The sequence below is a fragment of the Boeremia exigua genome (genome assembly GCF_020726555.1).
Source record: "Boeremia exigua strain MPI-SDFR-AT-0100 chromosome Unknown C7974scaffold_3, whole genome shotgun sequence".
In the NCBI taxonomy this organism is placed as follows: Eukaryota; Fungi; Ascomycota; class Dothideomycetes; order Pleosporales; family Didymellaceae; genus Boeremia; species Boeremia exigua.
Genome location: NW_025763520.1, coordinates 1,062,244 through 1,075,983, shown reverse-complemented (window position 1 = coordinate 1,075,983; position 13,740 = coordinate 1,062,244). Strand labels below are relative to the sequence as shown.

General features: G+C 52.8%; 5 protein-coding genes across 5 annotated transcripts; 2 read left to right on the top strand and 3 right to left on the bottom strand.

Annotated features, from left to right (window-relative positions):
• Positions 1 to 235: 235 nt before the first annotated feature.
• C7974DRAFT_304377 (Mss4-like protein) lies at positions 236 to 947 on the top strand (the record flags this gene model as incomplete). Its single annotated transcript, XM_046137979.1, has 2 exons — positions 236 to 449; positions 505 to 947. The coding sequence occupies 2 exons, from the start codon at positions 236 to 238 to the stop codon at positions 945 to 947; spliced, it is 657 nt and encodes a 218-aa protein (XP_046000125.1).
• A 1,124-nt stretch (positions 948 to 2,071) lies between these two features.
• C7974DRAFT_469702 (uncharacterized protein) lies at positions 2,072 to 4,500 on the bottom strand. Its single transcript, XM_046146435.1, has 4 exons — positions 3,953 to 4,500; positions 3,379 to 3,906; positions 2,259 to 3,255; positions 2,072 to 2,221 (listed from the first exon to the last, which is right to left on the bottom strand). Exons 1-4 carry the CDS (start codon positions 4,400 to 4,402, stop codon positions 2,163 to 2,165), a joined length of 2,034 nt encoding a protein of 677 aa, XP_046000124.1. The 5' UTR covers positions 4,403 to 4,500; the 3' UTR covers positions 2,072 to 2,162.
• Positions 4,501 to 5,346: 846 nt separating this feature from the next.
• C7974DRAFT_126357 (ankyrin repeat-containing domain protein) lies at positions 5,347 to 7,006 on the bottom strand. Its single transcript, XM_046135266.1, has 2 exons — positions 6,621 to 7,006; positions 5,347 to 6,567 (listed from the first exon to the last, which is right to left on the bottom strand). The coding sequence occupies exon 2, from the start codon at positions 6,507 to 6,509 to the stop codon at positions 5,376 to 5,378; it is 1,134 nt and encodes a 377-aa protein (XP_046000123.1). The 5' UTR covers positions 6,510 to 6,567; positions 6,621 to 7,006; the 3' UTR covers positions 5,347 to 5,375.
• Positions 7,007 to 8,060: 1,054 nt separating this feature from the next.
• C7974DRAFT_387873 (uncharacterized protein) lies at positions 8,061 to 9,288 on the bottom strand. Its single transcript, XM_046141219.1, has one exon. The coding sequence runs from the start codon at positions 9,166 to 9,168 to the stop codon at positions 8,134 to 8,136; it is 1,035 nt and encodes a 344-aa protein (XP_046000122.1). The 5' UTR covers positions 9,169 to 9,288; the 3' UTR covers positions 8,061 to 8,133.
• Positions 9,289 to 10,491: 1,203 nt separating this feature from the next.
• On the top strand, positions 10,492 to 13,436 carry C7974DRAFT_330124 (uncharacterized protein). The gene is made up of 2 exons (XM_046139075.1): positions 10,492 to 10,946; positions 10,999 to 13,436. Exons 1-2 carry the CDS (start codon positions 10,590 to 10,592, stop codon positions 13,237 to 13,239), a joined length of 2,598 nt encoding a protein of 865 aa, XP_046000121.1. The 5' UTR covers positions 10,492 to 10,589; the 3' UTR covers positions 13,240 to 13,436.
• Positions 13,437 to 13,740: the final 304 nt, after the last annotated feature.

The window sequence follows — 13,740 nt, the reverse complement described above, 5'->3', positions numbered from 1 at the left end:
GACGTCATCACGACGCGTCCATATATACATGTCAATGACCACTCCACATTGCACCCCCACACTCGCTGTTCACCGACTGCGCTGCACTCACTCGTCCTATCGCCCTTCCATGTCCGTGTCTGCAATTGCCTTCCGCGCGCCATTGCTTTCATCCCGCACCGCCCTCACCCGCAGCGTCCTCACCCCCTCCGCGCTCCGCCTCCTCGCCCGCCCATATTCCCGCACCCCGCGCGCCATGTCCCCAAAAGAAGACCAGTGCCGCGGCGACGAGACCACGGGCCTGTCCGAGTGGAAGACGCGGCCGCCGTACCTGGTGCACGACGACGGGGCGGACTTTGACGTCAAGTTGACGGCGAACTGTCACTGTGGGAAAGTCAAGTTTCAGTTGAGTAGGGCGGAGCCGCTGGATAGTAAATTGTGCCATTGTACGACGTGTCAGGTGCAGCATGGTGCGTTCTTTAATCCCCAGGCCCCCCAAACAAGTCCCCCCTAACACCCCCGCAGCCGCACCCTTCCAATGGGCCGCCATCTTCCACAAAACCGACATAAACTTCACCCACGGCCATCACAACCTGGAATGGTACGACCCCTCCTCCAAATCCATCGAGCACAAGCTCCCCTGCAAGGTGCGCTGCTCCTACTGCCACAGCCCCATCATGGACGAGGGCCGCAACATGATCCTCCTCTTCCCTTCCTTAGTGCACTTGAAAACCGATGAGCAGAAAAAGGCGTTTAGGCCCAGGTGTCATATGTTTTATGGGCAAAGGGTCGTGGATGTGCCGGATGGGCTGCCCAAGTGGTCGGGGATTAATAATGAAAGTGATTTGATCGAGGATAGTCCGCCGGAGAAGGTTAGGGAGTTGGAGAGGAAGAGGGAGAGGGAGAGGGAGGAGAAGATGGGAGATAACCCGGACGAAGCGACGAAGGAGGGCACGGGGGTCAAATAAAATAGTGTGGGAGCCGCGCACCGCAGACAAAGTGCATGTAACGAAATATCCACATCTGTCCATTCCGAACGCTCAAGTCAGGCCTAGCAGCACCACCGCAGTATTGTAATCCACACGTGTCGACTCACGCAAGCTGCGCAGTTGCTGCGCATCTTGCACCACTGCAGCGTGCGTCTGTACTTACAAGCTCTCCCATGCCCCAGCGCCGCGCGGTAGGTCCCTTAGCTTGGCCTGCTCCCTTGGCGTCAGAGGATGGCGTGCAAACCCAAAGCCATGATGAATACGCCCTGCGCCTTCAGGAGTCTGTCACACGCCCCCATGGACGCCGTCTGCAGCACAGATAGGTCTGGATGTTTTTTTTTGGCCCGGACTGCCGCGGGGCGGCAGGGCAAGTGCGCCAGATGCGCGTCTGTCCTTGGGGGCTGTGTTGAGCTGGCCTTCCCAGACACCGGAGGCTCCGGGTCTGAGGACTCCGTGCTCAGACGGTGCGACGCGGGAACGCGCACACCGGAGATGGGACTGGTGTCGCGCGTGGTCGCTGGGCCTGACGTGCAGTTGGCGAGCTGGGTGAGTGGTAGGTACCACGGGTTAGGGTTCGCGGACGGGAGGTGGGTATTGGTGCTTACCTGTGAGCATGTGCAGACCCCCCCCCCTTTCCTGTGGTGCTATACACTTGCAGTCTCGTGGCAGGCACACAGGCTCTCTGAATGGCCGGAAAGTTTGTGTGCCTGGATGTAGGGGCAGGCTCGGTCTGTATGCGGGTAAGGGAGAGGACTGGACCTTCCCTTTATCTTTACTGTGGTGCGAGAGACCTGGACTACAACAGCTGCTTGGCGTTAGTACCAACGTTAGTACTAACGTTAGGATTAACGTTATGGGTGACTAGGCTAATGGATACCTAGGCATATCAGGGACTTGACCGCCCTCTTGCCAACCTCTACGTGGGAGGGCCTAGGCCTTCCAACATGGCTTTATAATTAGAGGGGGGTGCATAAACATATCACTAACGATTATCCATTACCAGAAAATGTTGTTCCCAACGAAGAGATTGAAAATATCGTGAGCAAGAAGGTAGACAACAGATAACAGCTAGAGACGGTCACCATTTGTCAATAGAAGATAATCTCGTTGTACAGCTGCCAAAAAGGGAGTCTCCGGCTATACTACGACTACGATGGCCAATGAGAGCTTAGCCAGCTCACATTGAGAAATCACTTAAGATGTCCCCGCACTATTCATACAGCCGCCCAGCGCGTATTCGCCGGATACGCCGCCTGTCCTGCATATCCAGGGCGCCGATAGCGAGCCTACCGACATCCGACCTCTTGCGGACATCGCCAAAGCGCAGTTCGAGGTCCCTGAGTGCTCGTGCGCGAGCGGCGGCGCCGAGGTGCGTGCCTCCGTGTGGCAACTCTACATACGCGTTGTCTCGTGTTGCGAGACTCGACACGTTGATCAGAATCTCCGGGCCTTCGATGAGCAGATAGTGGATCAGCGGGGTTAGCAGGCTTGAGAGGACGAGCGTGAGAGACGCTGCGCACAGCGTGGCGACCCAGGGCCGCTGGGCCGCTATCACTTCCGTCGATATCGTCTCGGTGCCGCGCGCCGACCAGCTCCAGCCGTGCAGTGACGGCATGCCCCATTTGTACCAGAGGCGCTCTCCTGCAAAAAAGCCCATCGTTCGCTCCGACTTCACTTTGGCGTCCGGTGGGTTCAGCGGAGGCACGAACGTCCCGTTCCTGGCGTCTGCGCGATTGCTCATTTTCAGTCCTCCGGAGATGGCAAAGAGACCGTTGATGATGTTGAAGTACGAGTTCAGCAGGTGTGTCATGTGGACTGAGTATCTCTTTTTCTCTGAAAAGCTAATGACTGACTGGGCTCCACCCAGAACTGTCGCCGGCTCGTTCAAGTATCTGTCTAGAGGAATTGGCCATTTCTCGCTGCCACCAGTGCTAATGAGCATGCGCTGAAACATTTCCCGCAGTGTATTCCACTGCAGATCCAGCAAGGTCCAGTTTGGCGGGGGGTGATCAAGGCGAGATCGACGGACTCTCGTTGCCGCACACGACGTGGTGTCTTGACAGACAATTTCTGCTTCAACATAGCTTGTTGAGATGTTGCAATCAAGGCGATAGTTGCTAATGTTCCAGCCTCTGGATATGTATTGATACCGGAACGGGGTTAGGTCGTGCGGGTCACTGACCGATCGGCGAAGCTGCGTTAAGTTGTCGAACACCACGAACGCTCCTGGACCCGTCAAGTTCACTATTCCATCTGGCCATAACTTGTGAGGATCCGGCCACGTCGGCTTTCAGAGGTTTTCAATGTCGCATGTGGCTTCAAGGTACGAGGATTCGATTCGCGTTCTGTAGTCCGTAGGTTGCGTTCTATTCCTCCCAGGACGATCGCCGATGGCTAGCGGGATGCCCACCATAGCCGTGTAGGACTCGGCTTCGCTACTGTTAGTAACGAGCCAGCCTTCTTCGTCAGCGCTGCCACGGTGCTCGAGGTATTCAATCCTAGGTATCTTGAAGTTACCCCATATGTCAACTTGGGCCAAGTCGGGGTCCACTGACCCTATCATTGCACTAATGAACATGCTATTGACGATTCCCCAGTTCGATTCTTGTTCGGTCGTCTGCAGACTATCCAAGTAGCCATGGTGGATCATGTGTGCAAAGTCGATGTCGAAGGTCTCGTTCTTGACGCCAATGCTCATCTGTCGGAGAGATGCTTGACCTCCGAGGGGCGAGAGTGCCCAGGTGATCATCAACACGATGCCAATAGTACTAGTAGCGCGCAACTGAAACTGCGCTACTACTGTACTTGTCAGTGACGTGCTAGTAGCAAGTGTGTCCAAGACCCCAACACGCTCGCCGCGCTCAAAGCGCCAACGTAAGACAGTGTGCGTGGTTCTTCCTAGTATTAGAGCGAAGAGAATAGGAAAGACTGATGGTCCCTGCACATATTAGGATATGTGTGTGTTCAGAATCTCTTTCACTCACATATTCTGTTGCGTTGAGCAGCAGCTTGGTTCTCTTTGGGTTCTCGGCCGTCGGTACTTGGTCAAAGTAAGCAACGGAAACCGCAAAGGCGAAGAATGCGGCAGCGCATGCAAACAGCACAAAGTCGAATACGCCTTCGCATATCACCATGACTGTGGACGTTGAGACCATTTCTGGGGACCTCGACCATCCTTTTAACATTGCCCCAGTCTTCTCAGTGCTCAACAGTGGTGTCGCAGTTGTATCCGTCGCTCTTGAGATGCGCCGGGTGCTTTTCAGTTCCTGGCTATTATCATCTGATAGTGCACTTGGTATTTCCCGGTAGGGCAGAAGTGTCGCTTTAGTCGAGTCGGATGCGTCTCGTGCGGGTTCGGCTGTTGCGACATCTTGCCAGTGGTGTGTAGTAAGTTCGGACGTGCTTGGGCACGGAGAAGTTGTAGTGGTTTCCATATAGCTAGAATAGTGTAATAGACCATCAGCTTAAGCTTGGTTCTAATCTGAGCTGTTATTAAATGCCTTTAACAGAGCAAAGTGTTTGATTAAAACACGGAAGGCTGAAGATTGCAGAGACGGAGCCTGGTGGAAAAGACCAAAATAGCAGCGCGTGTTAAGTCAAGCTAGGCTGAAGTTGTTCTAGTAACCAGTACCTAGAAGTAGGGGGGTGAGCTCTAAGGCTGCAAGCTGACATGCAGCCTGTCGTGCAACCTTGTAAAGCATTCACTAAATAAGCAGCCAAAGTGCCCCTCCTTCTTTCCTATGCTTAAAATGCACAGTTATTCATAAACTTAGGTTCCTAATAGGTAGTTATTTTTTATAAACTATATATAAATTAGTACTTACATCTGTTCATTGCGCAAGTCGTGCACGAAGTGAGCATCCCTAACGCGGAAAGTGGCTCCGCCGACCCGGGACAGTCTGGTTACATTGTGCCTCTATCTTGCGAGGACCGATACAGCCAGCAATTCGGCGCGATCCATGTGAGGCGAAAACCCGGCATCGGCTGCTTTAAAAGGATTGGGTTTGTTGGGTTGGCGCATCCGGCGACGGTGCCAGGCCAGGGACCGCAGGCCAAAGCCATGGTGGGGGGACGGATAGAGATGTTCAGTACTTCCATCAGGAGGCTCCTGGAAGATCTTCCGACGTCGTTGATTGTACTGGAATAGTTCTCCTCTCCATTTACTGTGCCTACGAGGCAGAAGCAGCAGCAAAGGCAAAGGCAGAGACAGAGGCAGAGGTAGAGGCAGAGGCAACGGGTATAAACGTGAAATGCAGGTACTATGTAGGGGTAACTCAATTACCTCCTGCACAACCAGATAATGCGTGCAGGCGTCCGGTGTTAAGACCGAGTCAGCTAGTAGAGAACTAAATAGGTGCCGTAGTATCTTACAAGGAAAACAACCCGTTAGCTAAGTATGCGTTACCTTTACAAAGGCTTCGCACCCCCTGCTACCAACAGCTTCACTACCTCCGTATGCCCTCTATCTAAAGCTGCCTGAAGTGCGTTGCCGTACCAACCACCCTGCGCGTTAATTTCAGCACCCCTGTCAAGCAGCAACTGCACTACAAGCTTATGACCTCCATCTGAAGCTGCTTGAAGTGCGGTGCCATAATATCCGCGCTGCGTATTGATATTAGCACCCCTATCAAGTAGCAGCTGCACTATTGCCTTATGCCCTCTTAACGAAGCTGCTTGAAGTGCGTTCCCATAGCAGCCACCTTGAGCGTTAACGTCAGCACCTCTGTCGAGCAGCAGCTGCACTACTGCCTTGTGACCTCTATCTGAAGCCGCCTGGAGTGCGTTACCGTAGTGTCCGCGCTGCGTGTTGATATCAGCCCCTCTATCGAGTAGCAGCTGCACCACAGATTTGTAGCCTCCCTGTGAAGCTTCCTGAAGTGCATCACCGTAGCAGCCACCCTGTGCGTTAACATTGGCACCTTTGTCAAGCAGAGTCTTTATCACTGCTTCGTGGCCTCCAGAGCAAGCAGCCTGAAGTGCAGTACCAAAGTGTCCACCCCATGCGTTAACTTTAGCGCCCTTGTCAAGTAGCAGCTTCACCACTGCCTCATAGCCCCCTTGTGACGCTAATTGTAATGCGTTGCCATATCGTCCACCCTGGGCATGTATATCAGCGCCCCTGTCAAGTAGGATCTGTATTATATCTTTGTGGCCTCTAGACAACGCTGCCTGGAGTGCATTCCCATAGAATCCACCCTGTGCGTTGATGTCGGCGCCCATGTCAAGCAGCAGCTTTACCACCTGCTTATGTCCATTCTCTGCGGCCAACAACAGCAGTCCTTCGCCGCTATCATCGTGATCAGGGGCATGTTTACTGGCTTTTGCCCTTAGTGACTTTTGCGCCGTCGCCTCATGGCCATGCCGGGCAGCCCACGATAGCGCTGAGCTTTTAGAATGTTGTACATTGTAGCGGTAGAGGTAGGTATCTAGGAGACCGTAAAGGCGGCGGCTGGCTTGTGCAAAAGCGTTGATATGTCTTTCAGATCCTAGGTGTTCTGAGATATCTCGGAGCAACTCATTTGGCAGATCAAGCAATGGCATTGCTGATGACGTGGCAGCTGTCGGCTTTCTCAAATTCAAGGTAGTGATAGAAACGGGTCTAGCAAGCACTATAAGCAGAGGAAAAGCGGAAAAAAACTCCTAGCCTCTTACATAAGTAAAAATAATTTAGCTGAAGCGTGGATATTGTATTGTGTGCGCGTAGAGGCAAGGCAGGCGCGAACAAAAGTTAGTCCCTCTGGCTAGCTTTAGATCAGAGAGGTATAAAGCGTAATTATAGACGCTGCAGTTACAAAAGACTACGTTCTGGGAGCTATCACCCAGATTTACTGTAGTAGTTTTCAATGGAGGAGAGAACTTGTATATGTCCTCATGTGAGCTAAGAATGAATGACTTCCCGGTAAATTTAGGGGTTTAGTCTGAGCGCCTCTCAGGTAACGCACTCGCGTACGTAACTCGAATGCTGTCAAGAGGCTGAGTGACTGATCGTCAGCCCATCACACGTACTAGAACCTGGTTGTCAAGATGAAACATGAAATAGTCGCAGTGACAGGCACACGATACGTCAACTATGTGATTTTGAGATGCCAACTTCTGCAGCTAGTGAAGGTGTGACTCTTAGTAGCGAGCCACGTACATTGAAGAGGCGTTCGCAGACTTAGAGGCGACAAGGTGCTTTCGGGCCTACAGTATTGTACAATGGTTATGTAGATTCGTGGGGGATCGCCGAGGATTGTGTCCACTGGCTAGAGAGGACGAAAAGGATCGGGCCTGGAAAATCCCGACAAGTACAAGGGGGTAGCATGAACCTGAACCGACTGAAATACGAACTGCCACTTGCGCTCTCCAGAACCAGTCATATTGCATGACGTTGTGGAGTTCCACTGTAGGAGAAAATTGTGGGGCAATCTGTTGTTTAACCCGTTCCGGCCCGTTCCGGCTCTCACTGTACAATAAAATACACAAATCGTACGTTGTGCCTGTTCTCTTAAACGACCAAGCCTCAGCCACTCGGCGGTTAGTTTGTCGGGCCGTCCCAGGCACCGGGCCGGGTTCCGCTGCGGGGTGGGCCGTATCGGGTCTCGGTAAGGGCTCCCAACTCTGGTGTACCTACCAAACAGGCCCTGAACCAAGACCCACGTGGGTCACTGAGCCGAGTAACAATAAATATCTCGCAAAAAATGTACGAAGCCAGGATACAAGAGCTAGAGTGCTTGGGCCGTCTCGTAACTATAGGTCCGAATAACGATTGAACACCTGACCGCTTGAGTCGATCGGTTTCACAACACTGTATCGGACGGCGATTGACAATACCCAAGGCCGAGCACGAATTCTTGTGTGCAACTTAGTCGCAGAGAGGTATCCCGAAGCTACAAGACACAATGGTGAGCATGGATTGAGTAGTCATGTGAGGCTTGGGAGGCAGGAGGGAAATTACGACCAAGACTAAGCTTGGATATCCTACAATATGGCAGGTGTATGTAACCAATGGCGTACTGTCTGTGCTTAGCGATAACACCTTGGTTGCACAGCATTTCTGTGTATCTTATAGCTGTTATTAGATGAAATTTCGTTTCTAATAGTTTCAAGTCTCCGTATCTAATTGGCTACAACTGCACGAACAGTATGCTATTGATTACTTACCCCCGCTATTAGGTACTGTAGATCATCCTTGTTGCTGACTAAGAATATACTGTGATCGCTCCGACCCCCACATCGGCAATACTGTTGACAGTGGAGCTGGCTGCTTCTCTGCTTCTTGCCAGATATCTGGATCAAGGGTGCGGATTTTCGTACCCTTTGGGCGTTCAAGACCATCATCTTTTGGAATTCCCTCGTCCTCCAGTCTCTTGATAGCGCGAAGCTGCTCAGGATTTGCTGCTTTGCGAATCTCAGCCCAAAACTCTGCATCGGACATCTGCCATAACATCTTATCATTCACCGCCCCTGCCTTCACCAATTCTCCTATCACCTGACCCGTTCGCTCTGACATAACAACAATTCCCGGACGTGTCAAGACGTCTCTGTCGGTAGTGATGTATGCGCGTGCAAGAATCAGTGCTACTCGTGGATCGTCTAGCACCAGTAAACGGCGGGGTGCTATAGGACTGGGAAACACTCTCAGTGAGCTGAAGACTTCTCTGGCCGCCTCCAGCGTAAGATTTCCGAAGCTGATAGAGTCGCGTAGAGCATAGTCTAGGCGATCGGCACAAAGTTGCGGCGACGGCATCTCTACTAAAGGAAATAGATCTTCATTGAAGACCTTCTGGTCGATCTGATGCCTGGCGAGGATCTTGGGTAAACCAGTCATCTCAATATATCGTGTCTTGTGTACCTCATGGTAGCTCTCTTCTCCAAGCTTGGAGAGGGCGTAGTCGACGTCATGACTGAGGACAGTGTGAGAGATATCATGGAGAAGAGCAGCAATTTGTTCTTCGATCGTGGCACCAACTCTTCGCACGAGTATGAAGGCACCAACCGAATGTTCGAGCCGTGTGACTCGGGGTGTCAAGCCCAAGAATGCAATTATTCCGTACTGGCAGATTCCTTGTAGTCGTTGCACCTCCGGGCTTTGAAGAAGCTCTACGAGAACTGGCTCATGGACTAGTTCCTCTCCGTATATCTCATCCACGATTAAGATTGTATGATCTTCGCGGAGTAAGTGTGTCTGGTAGACTCCGACGCTAATAGGAGAAGGCATCTCTGCTGGACAGATGTGTTGGCAGAAGTGACCGAGACAGGATAGTTGAAGTAGACGAGTGGCGAGGGACAGAGTGTGAGATAGGTTCAAGAATGCCAGGTGATATTTAGTTGGATAGTGGATTAGAGGCAGTACCATAACGCGTTCATTTACCGAACGGCACAAGACGGGCTTGTCATGTGTGCACGGATTGCTGCAAGTTACCGTATCAGCTCTAGCCTCGCGCCCAGACCAAGACCGATCTTCGCGGAGTCGGCTTGTGCGGACGGACAACATTAACCGGAAAAATCACATCTTGCCGTTCGAAACCTCGTCATACGGAATCCCACTTCTGGAGTTACTCCGATGTAGAGAACGCGTGGAAGTGGATTTTCTACCGTCTCTATACGAATAGTACCTAGGTACTACCGATGCTAGCCAAAATCGATAGCAGCAGCTTCTCGTCGGCTATGTGCGTCTGGCTGGACATAAGCGACAGTCTGTGGACGGTCTTTGAGATGATAATGTGGACTATACCCACAAAGATTCCCGCATGTCAGTACCATGGCACGTGCTGATCATGACTATTTCGTGGTCAAGGGAGCAGTGGGGGGTTCGCATGTCTTGACAGCGATTGTACATACACATCAAATTATAGTGCGATGTGGTAAGTGACGGCCAAACTGTCTGTATTCGATTTGATTCGATATATCAAACGTTTATGCTTGAGCTTTGATCTTCCTGGATTATTACTCGACTTGTGAATACTTTTGTGAAGATCTCTGAGAAGATACTCTCGGACACTCCGACCTGCTGATGATAGTGGGCGGGGCTAGCACTCTTGTCTGGCGGAGCATCGTCCGCAACTCAGTTGAAATCCGGCCGAATCATTCTCTATTCCAAACGCAGTTTTGACGTACGCAATGAAGTTCTCAAGATGTATTAACCTGACGTGCCAGAGTGCTGTGGGGCTAGAGCACGGCTTGGTAAGACCGATGCTGTAGGACCTGCAGTACCTAACTGAAGGACCGATCACATCCCCGCCGTTCCGCCGCAATTATACGGATCGACTTCAGGTGGTATCATACGTTAGCAGTTTCAGCTTGCGTGGCCTCCAATCGAGATCAGCTTAGCAGCTTCGGCTTGCTTCCAAGTCTGACGATGGGACTGAAGCGTTGTAGCGACTCCACGTGCAGGAGTCAGGCAAAGTAGTGGGCTGGGGAGATGTTCTGTCACAAAGAACTGTGTAGGTCAAATGACACAGACTCGGCAAGGTCCGATTGAGAAGGCATGTACATCATGAATCTCTATGCTATATAAACAGGCCATCCGGCCTCCCACGACGAGCTACTTCTTAACACCCGCTTTCAAGTCTCATTAACCTTCTTTCAAATCCTCTCATTGTAGCGTGGTCAAGTGTCTCTGATACACGTTCGCCCGTCATGTCCGAGTCGGCCTATACCATCGTCCTCCACGGTAACGACGCGACCGGGAAATCTACTCTCGCCCCCGCCCTCAAGGCGGCCGGTCAAATTGTCTATGCACGTGGAGATGAGGACCCGACACTTGAGGATGCACTCGTCGTTCGGTCTTTCGACAAACTCACGTTGCAACTTGCCAGTGACGACCGTGGTCCTCTCCCCACATCGTATACAGACAAGGATGGAGTTCACCGCAGAATTGTGCGAATTATCCTTGATGCTGATCTTCCCGTCCTCCAAGCGCGGCTTGCGAAACGGCCAAGCACAGATAAATGGGAGTCTGAAAAATCCCTCTTCTACTTCCGTGCGCGGTTTCTGGTATGTTCCTGGCATTTTGCTCCGGTGTTAGAAGACTCTAATGAGTCATCAGGAACTAGCAGCATTCTACGGCCTGCCCGTTGTGGATACTGGAAAGAACGGCGTGGAAAAGAGTGTCTCTGACATAATTGCCCTCGCCCGCAATCCAGAGGTCCTCGCGCTCTTCTCAAAGCTTGCTTTGCGCACACTGACCCCCGAGGACGTGGCGTCCTTGGCCAATCGTCGTGCGGTGGTGCCGGGTGTGGACTACGCGAAGCGGTTGGAAGAACTCGTCGCTGCTGAGTGCGGTGAGACCTCAATCTTCACCCCCGAAGACGTTCGCAGTCAATGCTCTCGAGACCCGGGCCTGGTACATGCACTTGTGAACCAATACGACAATCTACATGACGGGAAAGCACCACTGCGCCTTCGTCTAATCGTTGAGGGTGAGTCGAAGCAGATCTACAAAGTCGAGACGTCCCAAACCCGCGCCTTCGATGATCAGGTTCTTGTCTTCCTGAAGCCGACCATCTATTCGCACAGCAAGCAGGCAACGGCAGAGATTACAGGTCTCAGTGCAATCCGTGCTGCCGGCTCCCGTCTCTTCCTTGAGATGCTCCATCGGGCAGGCCTTAGCCACACATACAAAGGCCTGAACGCGCATGGGCTCATTTGGGCGCACAGCACCGAAATTACACAGATCGAGACTGTATACAAGGAACGTTGCTTGGGTACAGACAAACATTCCTTCTTTGACATTGTTAACCACCCCGGTGTCACATTGCCGACAGGCCAGTATAGACGTGGGCCATACGTTCGCTTCGACTGGCGGAACCCGAACCACACGTACAAGGGCGTCAATCCTGCGACGCACCCGTTCTACCACCTCATGGAAGCGTCGGTCGGTAAGGATGTCTTCTATAACGACTACCTCACTGCACGGGCAACGCCGTTTGGGGATAAGTGCGTGCCCGAGGAGCTCGTACATGGCGTACAGGACGTCGAGGCAACTGTGGACAGCACCCTGCGAATCTTCTTCACGATGCAGTACTACCTTCATCAGATCGGGCTTGAAGTGCAGGACGGATGCATCATGCTCGATCCGAAGGGGCGTACGATGTGGTCTGAGATCAACCAGGACTGCATGCGCATCAAGCAACGCGAGACCGTTAATACGAACGGCCAAGCTGTATATGACAAGGATATCTGGCGCGCAGGCGGTAGCTCCGTAAAAGGCAGCATCCTCGAGAAGTGGACACAGCTCAACAGCCTCCTCCGCCAGCACCTCGTTGGCCGCCCGTTCCACGAGCACGAGATGATTGCCCCGAACGAGCCATACGGCCTGCACGCGCAGCAGGTGCTCGCGGATAACACACTTACACTCACGCCGCGCTATCGGGCTATATATGAGCGTCTTGCCACGCATGATCGCTCGCGCCTGCGGTCTGTGTCAGCGGCGGAAGACATTGACGCTCCCGAGCGTCTGCTTGCACTCATGGAGGCGCAAATCTGGCAGCTTACCGCTGCCGTACCGCCGCACAATTCGTACAAGGAAGCCAGTTCCATGCTCCAGCTCGTGAACACCTACGCGCGTAAAGCCGGGTTGACCTCTGAACAGGTGAGCGCAATCCACGGCGCGGACGCGGACGCGATGCTTGCACAAGCCGTCTCACCGCCGGGATCCAAGGCCATCGGCGTGACGGCGGAAAAGTACGAAGACAGAACAGACGACTTCATGCTTACCTGCCTTGGAGTAAAGCTGGTGCGCCCAACGGGCCGCAGCCTGCGTGTGAACTACGAGATCGTCGACGCGGCTAAGTTCGCGAAAGCATTCGGCGAGGGGGTCAGCGTGCACTTCGTATGTGCCAGACCAAAGGACATGCCTGGGCTGCTCACGCAAGGTGCGCTTGACGGTACCGTGACATATAGCGTAGTTATGGACAACTTCCCCACTGTTGCGCGGCCTGTTGTTTCTGCCCCACAGCCCGACATTTCGCTCGCACTCATTGGCCGTCGTGGCCAACACATTGACCCGCGCGCGTGGACAGCAGACCGTCCCGCGCGCATCGTCGCAGAGCATCCACGCATGGTGCGAACGTATCTTGCCAGCATTGACGTCCCAGAGGATACATACAGGATCCAACGCGTGCTCGGGGCCTCTGAGTCCTATTTGGTCAACGATCCATGCGAGACATTTCTTCTCTGCGATGCTATCGTGATCAGCGGGGGAACTCTTAAAGCGAACGACCTTGAGGTCTGGCGGGTGATTCTAAGCAAGGGGGATGTCGCTATCGGCCTATATCAGCGACAGTAGGTACCTAGTCTGGTGGATAGCTAGCGAGCGTACGAAGCACAGTGTCCGTGTGCTAGTTGCGTACGTATAGTAACTGCGCAACCAGCGCACAGACACTGTAGTTGAATAAAGAAATTATTGATTAGTGTCTCAATACCGCAGTGAAACCCTCGGGTTGTACCAATAACAATATTATCATCCCTGAGAACCAAATGGACTCAACTCTTCCCGTGCTCTATGTCGGGCGTCGCGTCAGCCGTTTTTATGTACATCGGGTATAGAGCATAGCGGCCTGACTCAAGCTAGTGGAGGAGTGCAAGGGGGTAACATGAGCGGACGAGAATACGAGGTGCCCCACAGAGGTTTCTCGAAGTCAGTCCCTACATTGGACAGATCCTATTGGTTGTTCTGTGATCGACACCCACGTTCGTATTTTCGTCCACTCAAGTTCCCCCCCCGTAATGACGGGTGATCCGAAGACACTAGGCTCGATATGACAATGCGTGTGTAGGCGGACGCTAG